This window comes from Engraulis encrasicolus, chromosome 22 (assembly GCF_034702125.1).
Source record: "Engraulis encrasicolus isolate BLACKSEA-1 chromosome 22, IST_EnEncr_1.0, whole genome shotgun sequence".
Taxonomy (NCBI): domain Eukaryota; kingdom Metazoa; phylum Chordata; class Actinopteri; order Clupeiformes; family Engraulidae; genus Engraulis; species Engraulis encrasicolus.
In genome coordinates, this window is record NC_085878.1 from 15,021,397 (window position 1) to 15,038,254 (window position 16,858).

Below are 16,858 nucleotides of genomic sequence, written 5' to 3' on the forward strand. Positions count from 1 at the left end.
AAAGCGTGAAAGCCCATTGGGAAACTCCTACTCCCATTGTCATTGTGACACAGCACTCCACAGCACACTAGTGAACACTGCCCACTGCACACAACAAAATTGCATTTATGCATCACCCGTGCAAGGGGGCAGCCCTCAATGGCGCCCCTAGGGAGCAGTGAGGCGGAATGGTACCATGCTCAGGGTACCTCAGTCAAGGAGGAGGATGGGGGAGAGCACTGGTTCATTACTCCCCCCACCAACCTGGCGGGTCGGGAGTCGAACCGGAAACAAGTCTGACGCTCTAACCGCTTACCCATGACTGCCCATTGTTTTTTTTTTTTTTGGTGCCGTGACCCGGATGGCTGAATGCTGAAAGATGGCTGCACAATAAATGGATGTGTATGAAAAGTATAATGTAGAGGACAAAGTCTGCGGTATAAGTCCCATCCAAACCTTTATTCACACACACATTGTTTACATTGTATGGGTTTTGCTTTATTTGGGCTCAGTGAGGGTTGCCATGAGGTTAATATTTTCCATAATCCCTTATATTGCAACGATCTTAAATTGGATCGAGATATGGTTCTAAAGAACCTTTGTTGGACCTCTGGAGATGTGGAAGCAAATTCCACTGAATGACACTTAGGCCTATTTTCAACAGTGATGTCCACAATTGACATATTCATATTGTGCAACCTTTGTACATCAGAACCGTCCTTTGCAACAATTCTTAAAATACCTTCAGCACTTATTTGCAGGTTTGCTTCAGCTAAACATAAACATGAACTGTGCTGCAGTTGTGTAATGTCTACAAGTCTTTTTTTTTGTATTTTCATTGTCTATATTTGGCTCACACATGCTTTTCAATGCGTTCTCTGCTGCCAGTCAGTTTTATCACAATTTTCTCTGCATAACTACAAACATGTCTCTAAGCATCAAATTAAAATCCATTTGCACTTCTTTTACATTCCACTCTCTCAATCCACTGCATACTACCATAGGAACCTGCTATGAGACGGATTTCCATAGCCTGCTGTTGGCCCAGTCATAAACTGGAAACGGGAAAAAAAAATGTTGAGCTTACACAAGTTCACTGCAATCGGTGTGTGGTGGGGGGCTGGCACATGACAAAAGCAACCAAGTGTGGTGCATTTTATGTCCTATGATATGTGAGGAGTCCAGACTCCAGGGAGGTAATATAAGGGAGTCCTCAGGCCTGAGCTCAGACGGGGCCCAAGTTGAGCTCCTCGTCATCGTCCTTCCTGGGCGGGGGCCGGCGCCTGGGCTCGTCCTCCCCGGTGTCCTGCAGGTCCTTCTCGGCCTCCATCCAGGTCTGGGGGGCGATCATCTTCTTGGGCCCGTGCGGAGGAGGCCCCAGCAGTGCCTCGATGTCGTCGTAGTTCACCACCTCGCGCTCCAACAACGTGCTGGCCAGCTGAGGAGGAGGGGGACGGGGGAGGGGAGACAGAGAGATATTACGCACGTTTATATAAGGTTTTCAATTCAGATTTAACAATTCAGAATTAAAAAGTTCCATGGAGTTCACACGGCACTTTCATTTAATTCCAATTTCCAATGATGTTTTCAAAGCGGAATTAAGTTTTATTTGTAATTTAATGGAAATAATTCTCAATTAAACGTCATATGTAACTGAGGCCATTAAGTTAAGTAGCCCCTTAACACAAACCATTTCACAAATGGAACATTGTGAGTCACTGAAAAAAAACGTAACTACCATAGTACTACACCAATATGACAGTGCACAGGGCCTTTAGTAAGACATTACGACTTGGTCATTGCCATTTCTGGTAACAGCTAATTTATGAATAAATGAAGCAAAGGACAGGCAAACGCCATTACACGCTGAAGAAGGGCTCTGCCCGAAACGTTTGTGGGCAAATAAACAAAGAAGAAATCTGAAGAGTGCAGTCCTTCGCTTCATTTATTCATTCAAGTTTTTGTAGGATTCAGCACCCAGTTAAGAAATGTTAAGTAGCCTGTTTAGGCGATAGTGTGAGCGCGTCTTCTCCACTTTTTTAACAAAATTTATAACAGGGGCCATGTCTTAAGGGTTAAAAGAGAGACACAAAGTGAGACAAGAAGGGAAAAAAAGAACATGTGTGTGTGTATGTATTACTGCAGTATTAGTATTTAATCCGTATTTGTAATGACAAAGCTACCATATTTTATCATGTGCATAGTGACTTAACTTACTGATGAAAAGAAGTGTTTTAGTGAAAGATAGAGTAAACTATATTTATCCCCACCTTGCTGCCGTGGAAGGCGGTGCAATTTTTATTTTTATTTTTTTTTACAAAGTCACATAGCACCAGATCTCATTACAGATGTACAAAGCAAAGTGCTTTTTGCTGCAACCAATGGCACATGATATATTCACAGATAAAAAATAGCTGCATAAACAATGTGCTCACTCACCAATATCAGTTTCTCCCTGTTGTCCTGAAGCAGCTTCTCTGTTTGTCTGTAGGCACGGGCCACCAGCATCTTGGCCTCCTGGTAAACCAACACAAGACGACACACAGACATCCATTATAGACCAGCCTCATTACTTATCGCAAAACAAAATCCAACTTGTTATTGAGCAACAATGATCACATTGATCAACACAACACATCACATAAATCAAACCCGCCAATTTACTATAACTTTGATCATACATTGTATTAATAAGATGAGTATTAATTAGCTTATTTATTATCTATATACATGATCATAGAAGGTCTTCAACAAAACCATGACCCAAAGGTTCTCCCAGTGATGGATTTATCTGAACTTTTTGAATACACTAAATATGGTAAAGTGCGAGTTATCTGTGCTGTAGTGGAAATAAGGTAGCCTAGGCTCTCACATGGTCCATCTGCTCCTGTAGGCCCTGGCTGAAGGGGCGTCGGCCGATGGCTCCCTGCTCCTCCGTGTCTGGGAAGGACACCTGGCCCACGCTGGCAGACATGCCGTACTGCTTCACCATGGAGTAGGCCACCCGCGTCACCTTCCGCAGGTCATCCTGAGCACCTGGTACAGCAGGACAAAACACACTCACATGTCTTTGTCTGCAGAGTCAGACTAGGGAATTTTAAACACACGGGTCAAAGACGTGCAAAATAAAATTGTCATTCAGTGTTACGGATACCTTCTGCTGACTGTAACTGTTGAAAAAACATGATTTTTAAATTGTTTCAAGTGAATGGATGACAGCCGAGGCTTTCATGAATTCAGTGGAAAAATAAATAAATAAAAAGAGTTTTTAACAGTTACAGTCAGCAGTTACAGTCAGCAGAAGGTATCCGATATCCCCCCCCCCCCCCCCCCCACACACACACACACACACACCGGCTTGTTTGCCGATAGTACAATGTGACTATCTGAATACCATAACAATATGACAAACATTTACATCAATAATGCTTCAAGATGTTATAACTTGTATGTATGAACTTAATCTGTCAAAGTGTAAAAGAGGACTAAAATGGTTTTCCAAGGAACCATGTACAGTGTGAATTGTACCTGTGGTGACTTTGTTGAAGGTGATTGCTTCCGATGCTCTTCCACCCAGAGCCATGCACATCCTCTCAAACAGCTGCTCCTTGGTGAAGAGATACTGGTCCCTGGGCAGAATCTGGGCAAAGCCTAGGGCAGCATTGGTCCTGGGGGCAATAGACACCTGAGGCAAGAGATGGACAGTCAGCATCAGACCATTCTCCCTTTGCAACACATGGTTCCAGTGATCCATATCCTTGGTCTGTTCATCTCTCTTGAGACCAAGACAGACAAATTTGCTTTAGATGGCGTCAAGCATGTGTGGTGGTAAACAAGTGAGTTTTACACAAAAAGTGCATCATCCGGCTTGTCAAGCATGGTTGTGGGACTGACATGGTTTGGCGATGTATGGATGCCGTCAACATTGGAAATCTGAATTACACCTAAAGAAGCATGCATGTCAACATGCACTGTGACTACAGAAGCAGATCATACTCTCCATAGGATTTCATTCAAAACTCACAGCCATCTATTTTAATCAGGTGCAGACTCAAAATGTACAATTTCAATGTACTGAAAGGTTGAAACACACACCGATGACCTCCCTTTTAATCCCTTTTCATTTCGAAATGAAAAAATGAATGTAGTTGCTACCAAAGGTGGTTCTACAAAGTATTAAGCGAAGGCTGTGAATACTTTTGTAAATATGAATTCTTTGTTTTTTATTTTTATACATTTTCAAAACTGTCAAGACAACTTGTTTTTCACATGGTCATAATGGAATAATTTGTCTAGGATTTTGAGAACAGAGATTCATTTGTAGCATTTGGAATAAGGCTGTAAGATAATAAAATGTGAAAAAAGTGAAGCACTGTGAATACTTTCCGGATTGACTGTATATATTATCTAGATGCCCCTAGTGACCAGAAAATGAATTGCGGGAACTCCAGAAAGAGAAGGCAGAAAGACTAGGGTGTAACATAGTCAAATGTTCCATCAAGCAGCTTCCTTGGCGGAGGTTTGCGCTCTCTGAGTGCTTCTAGTTCAAGTGTGCATTGCATTTCAATCAGCTGATGCTTTTATCCAAGGTGGCTAGAAAGCCCTTATTGTAATGCACACATAAATATACAATAGATGACATATTAAAGCTAGGGATATAATAATAATAACCTTTCATGAACCCCAAGGTCGCCTACACAGCAAGTACATTAGTAGTTGGAGGAAAGGCATTACAGTGTCGTTATACAGACAAGTGTTCAGGTAGTGGAAGTTAGTGAATTAAAAGTACATGGTGTAGATGAGTTGTCCAAACAGGTCTTGCCTTTGTGAACTTCACCTCACCTTCATGACAGCTTCAGTGTGTTCCAGCAGCCAGCCCACCAGAGCATGACCGGATTCATGGAAGGCGACCACCCTCTGCTCCTCTTTGGATAAAATCTTGCTTTTCTTTGCACTTCCTGAACACAAAGCAGCAGAAAACAGCACACATTAATCACTGGAGCCGGGGGCAACTTAAGTAATGATGATCTAAAAAAAAGAAAAAAAAAAGTGTTGTCTGGTGTCAGCAGAATTATAATGCGCTGTGTGCAGGAATGTCATGATGTATTGCTGCATTGATTTTTAATATCCCACCCCTATGCTGCGGTTTATGTCAAAAGTGCACCTTCAAGATTGAAGATTAGATGGGATCCGCTAATAAAATTATGAACCAACTGTGGCTATGACAGATTTATATCACAATAAAACACCAATTACTACAGCCCATTACATTTCTATGCGACCTATTAAACCAACAAACCATCTTCAATGCCTCGGCAAAGGTGTTGCTTTGTACCTGCAATAACTCTCTCCACTGCATACTCAAAGTTGAACGTGTCGATGGACTTGTATCCTTCTCTGGCGGCATGCAAGGCAGCCTCGTTACAGATGTTTGCAATGTCAGCACCTGGAAGCACAGGCATACATATACGCTTATGGAAATAGTGTCCATGTCAATGTTCAGAAGCATCGCAGGGGTTAGAAGAGGAGTCTGTTCTTTGTGGTAAATATTTTGTCTACCGAGAGATGATGTGACATTAGAAAGATTTATATGTATAAAGTGTATATACATAAAATATACTGCATGTGCATTAGCAAGATTCAGAGTACATTAAGATGACAATAATATTTATCAACACGTCACGACTATAAAAACGGCATGGTCCTTCACCTACCACTGAAACCTGGAGTCAGTTCAGCCAGACGGAGAGAGTAGAAGTTTGCTGGCTGAGTAAGCTTCAGGATCTTCAAATGCTGTTCAAAGATTTCCTTTCTCTCCTGAAGCACAGAATTACAAATGGTTACATGAACAACTTTAACATACATCATTATGAACTAAAGAAGTCTTCATTTAAAAAAACAAAACAACAACATTTACCTGTAGAGTGGGTAGGTCGATGAAAATATGTCTGTCTAACCTTCCAGGTCTCATGAGGGCATTGTCCAGAATATCTGCCCTGTTAGTGGAGGCCAGCACAATCACATGGTCTGTTGTTCCCATCCCTGTTAGAAAAATGATATTTCATAAGTAGTAGTCATCAAAAATGTAATGCCTTTTTTCAAAGCATTAGTTGTGGCTGCACGAGTGTCCTTATTACCGTCCATCTCGACCAGTAGCTGATTGAGAGTCTGCTCCTCCTCCGTGTTGGAGAAGCCAGACATGTTGGTGGAGCGCTTCTTGCCCACGGCGTCAATCTCGTCTATGTAGACGATGCAGGGCGCACGGGCACGGGCCTCTTTGAACAAACTCCTGACTCTGGCAGCGCCGAGGCCTATTCAAACAAACATACATGACACTCACTCATTTTCCCATATCCCAGGTTAAATGTTTATTGGCTTTGTGCACGCAACTTCTGGGGTGCTAAGACAATGCTATCTGCATCCTCATTTTGTAACTATTATGAAAACAAATTTCAGTGAACCAGTTAATTAAACCACACAACTAACTAAAACACAAAAACAAAATCTGCTGGCAAAGCTTGACTCTGCTTTACAACAGAAGATCTGAGTCACGCACAAAAAAGAAGTTGACATTATTCACGTTATAACTCTTCATTTTCATTAGGTTATGCATGTGACTGATATGCATACTTTGTGTGTGCAATACATAAACATGTAGACTGTATGTATTTATGTATGATTGTACCATACAGACATGTCAATCATTTATTTAATTACCAACATGTAACAATATAACATCTTACCTCCGATGACCTCAACAAATTCGGACCCTGCCATGGCAAGGAAAGGTACTTGAGCCTCAGTTGCCACAGCTTTGGCCAGCAGAGTCTTCCCACAGCCTGGAGGCCCCAGCAACAGAGAGCCCTTGGGGACCTTGGCCCCCAGCTGAAGATATCTGTCTGGGTTCTGCATCAAGGACATACCAGAGAGACCGATAATAAGTACAGTATTGCGCCAGCATAAGTATCGCTAAAATGTCAGGCGAGAAAAGAATGCACATTCTAAAACATTTTTATACATCATACGTATGTCATAGATATTACTAAACTTACCTTTAGATAGTCCACAAACTCCTTCACTTCCATCTTTGCCTCGTGCATTCCTGCTACATCTTTGAAGCTGACACCCTTCCCAGACTTGCCATCTACAATAGTGAACTTGGCCATTTTCAGCTGGTTCTGTAAAAACAGTGAGAAAGAAAGACAGTCAGTCAGTCAGAGACATTAGTGTAAAAATATTCTGTTGTTATCACCACTTAATCAAATTAAAAGGCACTCACAAAAGCGCTGAAGCCTCCCTCTCTGCCTCCCATGCCAGCAAGCCTGAAGATGTACCAGAGGATGGCCACGCCAATGGCAGCCATGCCAAGGGCATAGAGTGCACTGGAACAAAACCACACACACACACACACACACACACACACACACACACACACACACACACACACACACACACACACACACACACACACACACACACACACACACACACACACACACAAGTAAGTATGGGCCAAATAGGTAACAGTTTCACAGTTCTATTCATATTCCTAATTACATTACTGTGTGACTGTCCGCTGAGTGAAATCAACAAACATCCCTTATCTTGACACCATTTATTTATCTGCAAGAACCATAGGAACAATAAACTTCGTTTCAAATATGTTCAAAGCAACTACTTACTTCCCAAAGAATCCAGTGCGTCTATATGAGACAGGTATTCTGTCTTTGCCGTCGATGTTGAGCTCCTCCTCAGCTGCGCGGAGCTTCTCCTCAAACTTGTCAATGTTGGCCACCTGCATGCGATACATCAGGGCCAACCTCTGCAAACAGAAGCAACCAATATCAGTGGGGTATACTAATATGTCTTTTCCACTGCCGCTTTTCTGTTAGGCCTACAGCGAGAGAGCGCGACTTGGTTGCCACATTTTGCTTTTCGACTAGGCACTGCACAGCGTAAAGAATGGCGGCCAAGTCGCGCTGTGTCGAGCTGTAGGCCTACCAGAAAACCGGCAGTGGAAAAGAAGCAAAAAGAAACTAGTTCAGCCAGTAGTCCAGGTTAAAGGACCAGTTCAGTCAATTTCAACATGCAGTTGTAATGCTCACACTACCCTGGACTTGTCAGTACCTGAGTTTTTTTTTCTTCGGCAGACAACTAGCAAACAGCGGTACCTTTTGGGAAAACATTTGGAGTAGGCCCATGTTATTTTTTAAAAATATGTAAACAAACGCTGCCCCCATTAGAATGGCTCATATTTCGGAAAGGGCTTAGCCGAAAAATGTGGCATCACCGGGTACTGACAAATCAATGGCAGCGTGAGCAATACAACAGCATATTGAAATTGACTGAACTGGTCCTTTCAGTTAACCTTGAGGTACAGGGAAATCACCTAATAGAGGAGCCTGGAGTCATTTCTTAACTAAATGATGCCTGCTATTAACAGGGTTAAAAACGCTTCCTGAAGGTTCACTAAGCCTGGCTTATCACTTTACCATGTTATTAGTATAGTATACCCTCCCCTGAACTGAAATCAATGAAACAACAATAAATAAATTAAAAAAAACACATAAAAGACATGTGATTAATGCACGTACAGGTCTGCCGAAGATGACGGCTCCAGGGTGGAGGTAGATCTCCACAATGTCGCTCTCCGGAACGACCTGGACACGTGAGACCTCGCCCTTGGCCAGCATCTCGTTGACAAAGTCGCTCCAGGAGATGTTGCCCCCGCTGGTGTTGATGGAGTTGAGCACGCTCATGATGAGGGCAATGATGAACAGGGTCCTCAGCCGCTCACGGTACATCTGGTCCTCCTGCTCGCGACGTTTCTTCTCCTCTGATGGCCAGACAAGTCAAGGAAAATGGCAAGTGAGGCCAGAAAACCTCAACACACGTGTAGATTCTAAGTATGGGGGTGCGGCGACGCACTGCGCTAAGGCGCCCATACCGTACACAGACAGTTGCCCACGGGAACCCAGGTTTGAGTACAGCGTGGATCATGTCCCAGCCCTACCCCAATCTCTCCTACTCACTCAATAAAGGCTAAAAATTCCCTAATAAATATATATATTTAAAGTGGGTGTACATATTATTTGAGTATGTGTATAATTTTAATGGATTTTTTTCACAAACCGATAACCAAGTAAAGTCAGTACCTTCATCTTCCTCTGGAGTCTTTCCTTTGCCTCCATCTTTCTTCTCTTTTCGGGACTGAGAGGTGCTGAAGTAATGCAGCCCCCCTGAGAAAAGACATTTGGCTTTATAGACATCAGTTCTAGCGACACATGGAAGAAGGATGGCTCTTTGTGGTCAAGACTCTATGGTGCACATGGTCAAGACGGCAAAACCTTTAAAGCATGGCAAAGGACTTTAGACGACTACTACAAATGCCCTAAAGCAGTGGTCTCCAAATATTTTCCCCCAAGGGCCAAATTATGTAGCGCAAAAGAGGCTGTCGGCCAAACAAATCGCCTGATCATATGCCCATAGATAGGGCACATATACAGTATGCTTTCATTTGTTCCAACTTCATAACAAGCCAAATGTTTGCCATGCCCAGGCCGCCATTTGTGGACCACTGCCTTAGTTAATGAGAAATGCCCAAATGTCTCATCCCCTAAATTCTGGTACTCTGGTCGATGAGATGTATCCCAGCCTTAAGTCCTCAAGGACCTATACACCTTTGCTTTAGTTACGTAGTCCCAAGGACACTCACCTAATATCTTCCAAAACCCATCTGGGTTAAGAATGTGATGGTGTCCACTCCTGGTAAGTCCTAGTATTCTTGGACACAAAGGTTCGCTGAGCTATAGAACATGAAAATGGTTATTGGACTGACACGTTGTGATGTACTCTCTATGGACTGACATAAGACTCGGCCTGATAAGTTGAAAGGTTGATCACATGCATTACATTTCAAGGATCAGAAAAGGTCACAATTTACTTATTTATGACGAACCAAAACACAATTTACATTTAACAAACTGTAATTTACATTACCTTGGAATAGAGTGATCTCACTTCGTGATGGGTGTGTGGAGGTAATCCCAGCAATTTGGGTTTCAGAGGCCCTTTGCAGCTAGAGCACGACTGTAGTTTTGGATTTGGAATACTCAGGGAACGGTCATGATGTCTGGAAATACCACTTCTGTCACGCGATATTAATGTCCAAAGTTGACTTACTCTGGTATGGTTACCCGACTTGTTACACCGTTGCAAAAGTAACGCTGCCATTGCAACTCCACAGCTAATGTTACAAAGCAACTGGGTATCTAAACCAGCGCTTTCATTCGCTTGAGGATGGACGCATCAGACGATCAAAACAGGCATGTGATATCTGTTCAACATTTCACTGCATTACCATTCATTTAGAACTATCATGACAACCATAACAGCTCACCATAGCACTGCACCTTGCTAGCCGTGCAGTCAAACTTAGCCACTCTCGAGTCTCGTTACTCAACTAACAAAGACTTTGCTCTGCCTAAAGATAACACTGACGGCTAGTAATAAAATCCCCGAGGGCTACTGTAAAGACATCGCTGCTGTCCAGCTTGATCCATGGAGGAAGAACGAACAGTTTGACTTCTCTACGTATCTGGGAAGTCTTGACAGAATACCGTCAGGTTAAATTTGGGCAAATAACCTCTAACTCTTTCAAATAGTTAGACCACCTGCTCAAAGTTGCACGAGTGTGCACACCAAATGTGCAACTATAGCCTACGTTAAGACTCGAGAACATTCAACGGTACAGTAGTCCTTCAATCTAGTGCTAAAATGGTGGAAGAAATCAACATGCATGACGGCATCATCTTGCGCCAATATACATAATCCCGCGCGAGGTTATGACGCAATCTATTTATGTTTTGCAATGGTGTATTTTTTTTCCGCCCTGTACACTGTAGGCCTACATTTGGCAGTTAAAATAAAATGAATGTCCCGTTATTATTACTACTATTATTCAAAGTAGTCATAACAGAATTCATCCAATTCAATACAAATGTATAACGAATGGTAGCGGGCTCTTGCAACGTGGAGTAGATGAAAGGAGGGGGAAACTGTGGAGCTAAGGAATTTGTGTTACACTGTATCACCATAGCGTATTACATGTACACGCTTTGTGAAAGTATTAACAATAATTAACATTCAACTGCGAGTATTCTGCTTTGATCACCCCCTCTCTTGTACCAACGACAGGTGGTGCTATTGCTCAAGGACAGCATTCGCGTGCTGTTATTATTACACGTTTATATTTAGCAAGCTTTGACATTCCGAAAAATAAAAAAGTTAAGTATATAATTTCCAGTAAATACGGCTGTAATCTAAAGTTGGTTGAGATACTTTACGTACGAGTAAATGCGAGAATAGTGCAAGCGCGACCGTTTGCCCAAAATGAGCTTGATGTGCATCGTCTTATTGCATTTATTATAGCACACCATCACATTCTATCAAAGATAGTTAAGATTTCAAAAACTGCGTGCTGTCCGTAAATGTTCAGAGTCAGACAAACGAGCGTTCTGTTAATTAACTGGTTTATGCAATGATACAGAATAGAGTTTATGCTTCGAACAATATGAGACCACATCATAAAGTTTGTGGACGCTGATACAATATGCAAATGGATATCCATATTACAGAATATTACAGACACTTTGAGGGTAGAAATAGAAATAGGGGCAAAATAGACGCAAGAAGCAAAATAAAAACAACTTCTGATGTCATGCAGACGAGCACTTATAACAACCAATTGAAAGCCTACATTGCCCTGTGATATATTTCAAAGCCAATCACATTTCGTCTTTCATTATCGAAACAACCATAACGCTTAAACGTTGCTTCAAATAACATTGGTTGCCACCTGTCAAATCTATATACTACCAACGCTACAAATTAATGGTTCAACACATTCGTTTAGTACTATATATTTTGGTCCGAACTTTACCCAGCAATGTTGTTATTTCATCGTGCTGTTCACTGAACCTGTAAAGGCTTCATTCGCAATGGCGTCTCTTTTGTACCCGCCCATGTCCAGCGACCAATCGGAATTCGTGTCTCACTCTGAACATCTCATTTTCGTCAGCAGCAGCATCGAAGTCAAAGGCCGCTTGGAAACGGTTCGCAAGGAGTTGGTCAGAGAGGATTAAGCCGAAACTCGGGTACATATTTCTTTGCAAGCTAAAGCAGCAAGCTGTACATTAAAGTTTTGCAACACATTTGCTTCTGGTGCTTATTTAAGTGCGACGGAGGGACAAATACTCGTTGTAATAACACGCCAATTGGAGTCTTGGACGATTTTTCATCGCTTGGGGTTTTCAGGATTTAGCTAGCCAGCTAGTCTCAAGGTGCTAGCTCGCTAGCTGTGCTTGGCGTGACTATGGACTGAAATGTGTGCTGTTCTTGTCGGATGTCCCTGGACGACAGCTTACTGAGAAGGCCCCAAATGGGAAAAACAAGCATCGGAGAGGAATGTGAAGTATAAACTTGTAGATGTAGTTCATTTTCGATCGAAGGTAAGACACAATTTGGAAGATCTTGCTTTTTCTCTGCTCCATATCAACAAAATATACGCCTGCGTAACGAGTTGTAGGAAAGCTAGTGAACTAGCGTGCTGGCTAATAATATGCTAGCCAGGACTAAGTTTTTCTTATTTTAATGATGGGTTGGTTGGTTCCAAATGTAGTGGTCTTGTCTTTTTCGGAACAGTCTGTCTGGATGATGCTTTTAAGAATAATGTTTTGACGTGTACTGTTGCAGTGAGGTTGAAAGCTGGATGTTACGCACAGAATTAGGACTTGATTTGTAAAACGACGATAACATGCATCTGTAGCTGACACAGTTCATAAATGATGGCTAGTAACTTGCAGCTTATCCAAGACCTCGACATTTTGACGTTTTCCTACGCCAAATGAAGTTACCGTGTGGTATTTAAAAAGGGTTTCTATCCTATGGTTTATGGATTTCATTCTCTGCGGATCTTTACATCAACTTCAGGGGCTGGATACCCATTAAAAACATTGAAATCTATTTTGTTCTGGTATGTTTGCTTTCAATTAGACCACTTTTTGTTGAATAACATTAGCCTGGTTCTCGTAGGCTTTCAGGTTGATTCTATTCAGACTGTTTTGCAACTATACTATTTAAGCAACAATTCGAGGTGGTGGTGTTGAGATGAAAAGTCGGGTATTTATCTACACTGATGCTCATCCGAATTTCTATATGAGGATAATACAATTCATGTTATGAGTGAGAGTTAGCTCTTTTTATTTTAGTGCAGAAATCTGTATTATTATTAATACTCGAAAAGTTAACCTTTTTGTACTGAATTAGTAAAATGTACATGGTTAGGGGGTTGGTTAACTAATCACTGCATTTGACTCAGTCATTTGTTGGAAAAGGAAGCTCATTTTATGTCATATTATGATTTTAGATGTGTAAATTTCAGGCATTTTCGCTCGAATAACCTGTACCTCAAATCATATCGGCCACCTTGCCATTTCGATGGGAAATAAGTCTAGCAGTTGGGCTACGTGAAGGCTGAAATCTTGATCTAGCAGAATATATTCTTAAAAGGGTGCTTTTCATACTTTATTGCAGTTATTCGACCTTACTTTATCATGGTAAACTGAATTCAAAACACAAACATCTCATTGCACCAAACAAGCTGCTCAACTAGTGTATCAAAATAGTAAAATATTCTGGTGTCGATGGCAGGGGCTTGTTTGTGGCATAGAAATATTTATGATGTTAAAATTATCATAATCTGTAGCAGTACTCATGCTATGCGTGAATGCTCAACACGCACATGCACTGCGGAGCAATCTTAAACGTTTTTTTTCTCAGTATGGCATGTTTTCAATCTCACTCGTCTAGCCATAATGATATAATGGCGAGCTGGTATGTGTGTACAGTAATATCGTTACGATCTTGTAGGCTGCTACTTTGACATCATTTTCTTGCAGTGAGGCTTATGAGGGAAGTAGAGTAAATGGCTCTGAGATGAGAAACGGTGTGTGCAAGCAGGCATGGCCTGTGCTGTGCTGTGTAGGAAAGAATGTGCCTGTACTGTTGGTGCAGTAGCGGTGCTGGAGAAAAACACTGCAGCACGCCTGCTCTATTGCTTTGCAGATATTGTGGGAGCAGCGCACTTCAAGTGTTTACCTTGAAACTTGGTGCAAATGCAGCAGTGCAACTGGAAGAAAGGCTGCTGTGGCGTCTTGTTTGTTTGTTTGGTTACATTTTCTGTGCAAAACACAACACCACCAACTTCACTGTTTTCAGGCTACATCCTGCCATATTCTGATAGTTGCATACCTCACAACGTGAGCCATCGTAGAGGGCTTTCCCTTTTAGGTTTTACAGTTGCTCGCAAGAAATCTCGAGAATCTGTGCCCATGAGGCCTGCCTGCGTTGTTTTGTGAAAGCCTTGGTGCCTTTAACCCTTGCTCTGTGTCTGGTTCTCATCATCCCTAAGATGGACCTTCCTCTCAATGTCCCCTCTGTTGCCAACGGTCGGCAGGAAATGGCGTTAGTGTGGAGGTCAAGGGGTCATCGGCTTTGTTATTGGGATCTGGAGGTTCTCACTGCTTTCCTGTTTCAGAGCGGTCCACTCCGCGAGTGGACTGGCGTCTTCAGCCAGATCAGCAGATGTCCCAATAGCCCGTAAGCAATGCTGAATCATGGGGGTTTTCCCCTCATTCGCACCAACAGCTTCAGTGTGCGTCTTGGCCTTGTGTGGCATGATTTAATGCTCAATGTGGAGGCCAGTCCATAGTACAAGCTTTAGGTTACTTAAAGCCGTGAGTGGAAGCCATGTATACTGGGCCACATTTTATTCCAGCAGGTGTGCAGAAAGCACATTTGGTAGGATTATGCTCTCAGGAATGTGTGTGGTAATGTGTCATGAACTCGGTGACTGTTGTTGCGTTGCATCAGGATCTTCTAAGGTAGCTTATCACAGGAGCTAGAGCTGTAGCCAAGACCTGCACGCAGGTTTATCACCCCATCAACATTGCTGGTGATGTTGGCATAGTGACTTCTATAGCCACTTGGTTTTGGATTGAGTTGTGTATCGGCTCTGTTATCGCTTAGATTAGTTTGGAACGTTCTCAACTGAAAAGGCATGGTGGGAAGAAGGACTGTGGGAAATGTGGAAATGGAAATGCACTCTCCATTTAATCCTGGTCGTATGATGGAGGACCTGTTCTGCTGGTTGATATTTTACAAGGGCAATTTTACCACCTGCGCCGGTGTTAACAGTTGACCCACACAGCGGCAGTATGATTGGGATCAAGGGTCACTTGCGACATTGAATACTCCTGCAGCGACATTGAATTGAGCTGAGCCCCTCGTGTAAAGTTTCAAGACTCGCGTTGAATGAAGTGGAAATGTGGCAGGCAGTCAGACAAGCGGGGCTTGGGTTGGGGCACCTGTGTGCCAGCCCTGCCCAGCCCTTCAAACGTGTTTTTTTGTGAGAACTCGTTAAAGCCCCGACTCGAGACTCGCCCAATCTGCCTGTGCCACATAAGCAGGGTGTGTTTTATTATTTAAAACCACTGGCACTGCTGTAGGTCCTCTGTGTGTGTGTGGAAGCCTGTCCTCTTCTGAATCCTTCTTCTCTTCCGCCGCCTCCTCCTCCTTCTCCTCCTGCTGCTGCTGTTTTTAAGCCTTGCAGGAGCTGCTCAAGCCTGTCTGTGCATGTTATGCAGGTTCAACAGCAGCACCAGCAGCAGCAGCCATGACATTTGAAGAGCGGCTGCCTTTGCGGTGGTGTTAACTTCAGCAGACATGACGGTGACTTTTCTTCCCTCGTCCTCATGCATATGGTGGTCGCTTGTAAACCTTTTTTTTCCTTTTCTTCCTTTTGAACGTTTTTCCCCTCCTTTTGTAGACCTCACACAGCTCTGCATGGGCAGGTCCCAACCTGATGTGTTTTTGGTGGTAGTGGTCTGTAGAGCCAGGGAAGTATTCCTGGCCCGGTAGCAAACCAGGCTAACTTAGCTTGAAGGCAGCAGCAGTAAGTCATGTAACAGAAGAGCCCAGAGTCCCAATATTCTTAACTAAATGACATCTCTGTGGGCTATCTATCAGCAGGTTTACCACCTCCTGTACGTTAACTTAGCCAGGTTTATCAATTAACCATGTTATTGGAATACACCATAGGTCAGTCAGGTACAACTGCATGCATCAGTTGGGTAGAAGGGGTACTGGCGTCACACCTCCACAATGTCTGGCTGACTGCACTGTTGCCGCGTACGGCCAGGGGAGTTGGAGGTAGGCTAGTTTAGCATTGGCCACCACCTTGTGTGTAGGCCTACTGTTTGTTCTCCTTTGCGAGGCCCCATTCATAGGTTACCTGGCTTGGCCTAAGGATCAGATAAATCCTCCATGGCTCAGTAGCTGCTGCCTATGGTGAAGTAGTTGTAGTGTTGTGGGGATGTAAACAAGGTAACCCGGTGTGTGACTTAGCGGCTGTAATTAGAAAGATGGGTCGAGCTTGATGGGGTGAAGTGTGGGGTTGAGGCAGTACGGCAGCCTGTGCTGCAGTGACGCTCGCTATGCTATGCTATGCTAGCTGTTGGGTTGCATTTGCCACACTGCTGCTGCTGCTATCTGCTCTTCCCTCCTCTCTACCACCTCCGCAGAGCTGAGGCTGGAGGGGCTGACGACGCGAGGCTGTAAACAGGAACAGCTTCTCTGTGCCATCTCTCTCTCTCTCTCTCTCTCTCTCTCTCTCTCTTTCTCTCTCTCTGGCTGTCTCTCATGCGCTCATGCTTACTCGTGCTCGTCGTCGACCAGGCTTTACTTCCCTCCTGAGGTGGACATCTTTTATAGCCTCTCTTCTCACCCCTCCCCCCCACGCCACCCCAATCTCCTTACACAG

At 43.3% G+C, this 16,858-nt stretch overlaps 2 protein-coding genes across 2 annotated transcripts in view; one reads left to right on the plus strand and one right to left on the minus strand.

Annotated features, from left to right (window-relative positions):
• Window positions 1–419: 419 nt before the first annotated feature.
• spg7 (SPG7 matrix AAA peptidase subunit, paraplegin) lies at window positions 420–10,746 on the minus strand. The gene is made up of 17 exons (XM_063188704.1): window positions 9,979–10,746; window positions 9,695–9,785; window positions 9,135–9,218; window positions 8,574–8,815; window positions 7,662–7,801; window positions 7,259–7,361; window positions 7,032–7,157; window positions 6,723–6,885; window positions 6,117–6,290; window positions 5,897–6,021; window positions 5,694–5,796; window positions 5,315–5,425; window positions 4,822–4,937; window positions 3,508–3,664; window positions 2,852–3,015; window positions 2,419–2,496; window positions 420–1,417 (listed from the first exon to the last, which is right to left on the minus strand). The coding sequence occupies exons 1-17, from the start codon at window positions 10,210–10,212 to the stop codon at window positions 1,205–1,207; spliced, it is 2,424 nt and encodes an 807-aa protein (XP_063044774.1). The 5' UTR covers window positions 10,213–10,746; the 3' UTR covers window positions 420–1,204.
• A 1,215-nt stretch (window positions 10,747–11,961) lies between these two features.
• Window positions 11,962–16,858, plus strand: part of ankrd11 (ankyrin repeat domain 11) — a 144,080-nt gene continuing 139,183 nt past the window's right edge. Inside the window, exon 1 of the mRNA XM_063188699.1 lies at window positions 11,962–12,488. The gene's annotated coding sequence lies outside the window, so the exon portion shown is untranslated. The remainder of the gene's footprint in view (window positions 12,489–16,858) is intronic.

Bases quoted from the DNA above. Each gene is read 5' to 3' on its own strand.
- spg7 (XM_063188704.1), bottom strand. From the start codon at position 10,212: ATGGCAGCGTTACTTTTGCAACGGTGTAACAAGTCGGGTAACCATACC. The intron at 2,497-2,851 runs GTGAGAGCCTAG...TTGGTTTACCAG, and splicing joins TACAGGAGCAGATGGACCAT to GAGGCCAAGATGCTGGTGGC. The intron at 1,418-2,418 runs GTGAGTGAGCAC...CCTCCTCCTCAG, and splicing joins ACAGGGAGAAACTGATATTG to CTGGCCAGCACGTTGTTGGA.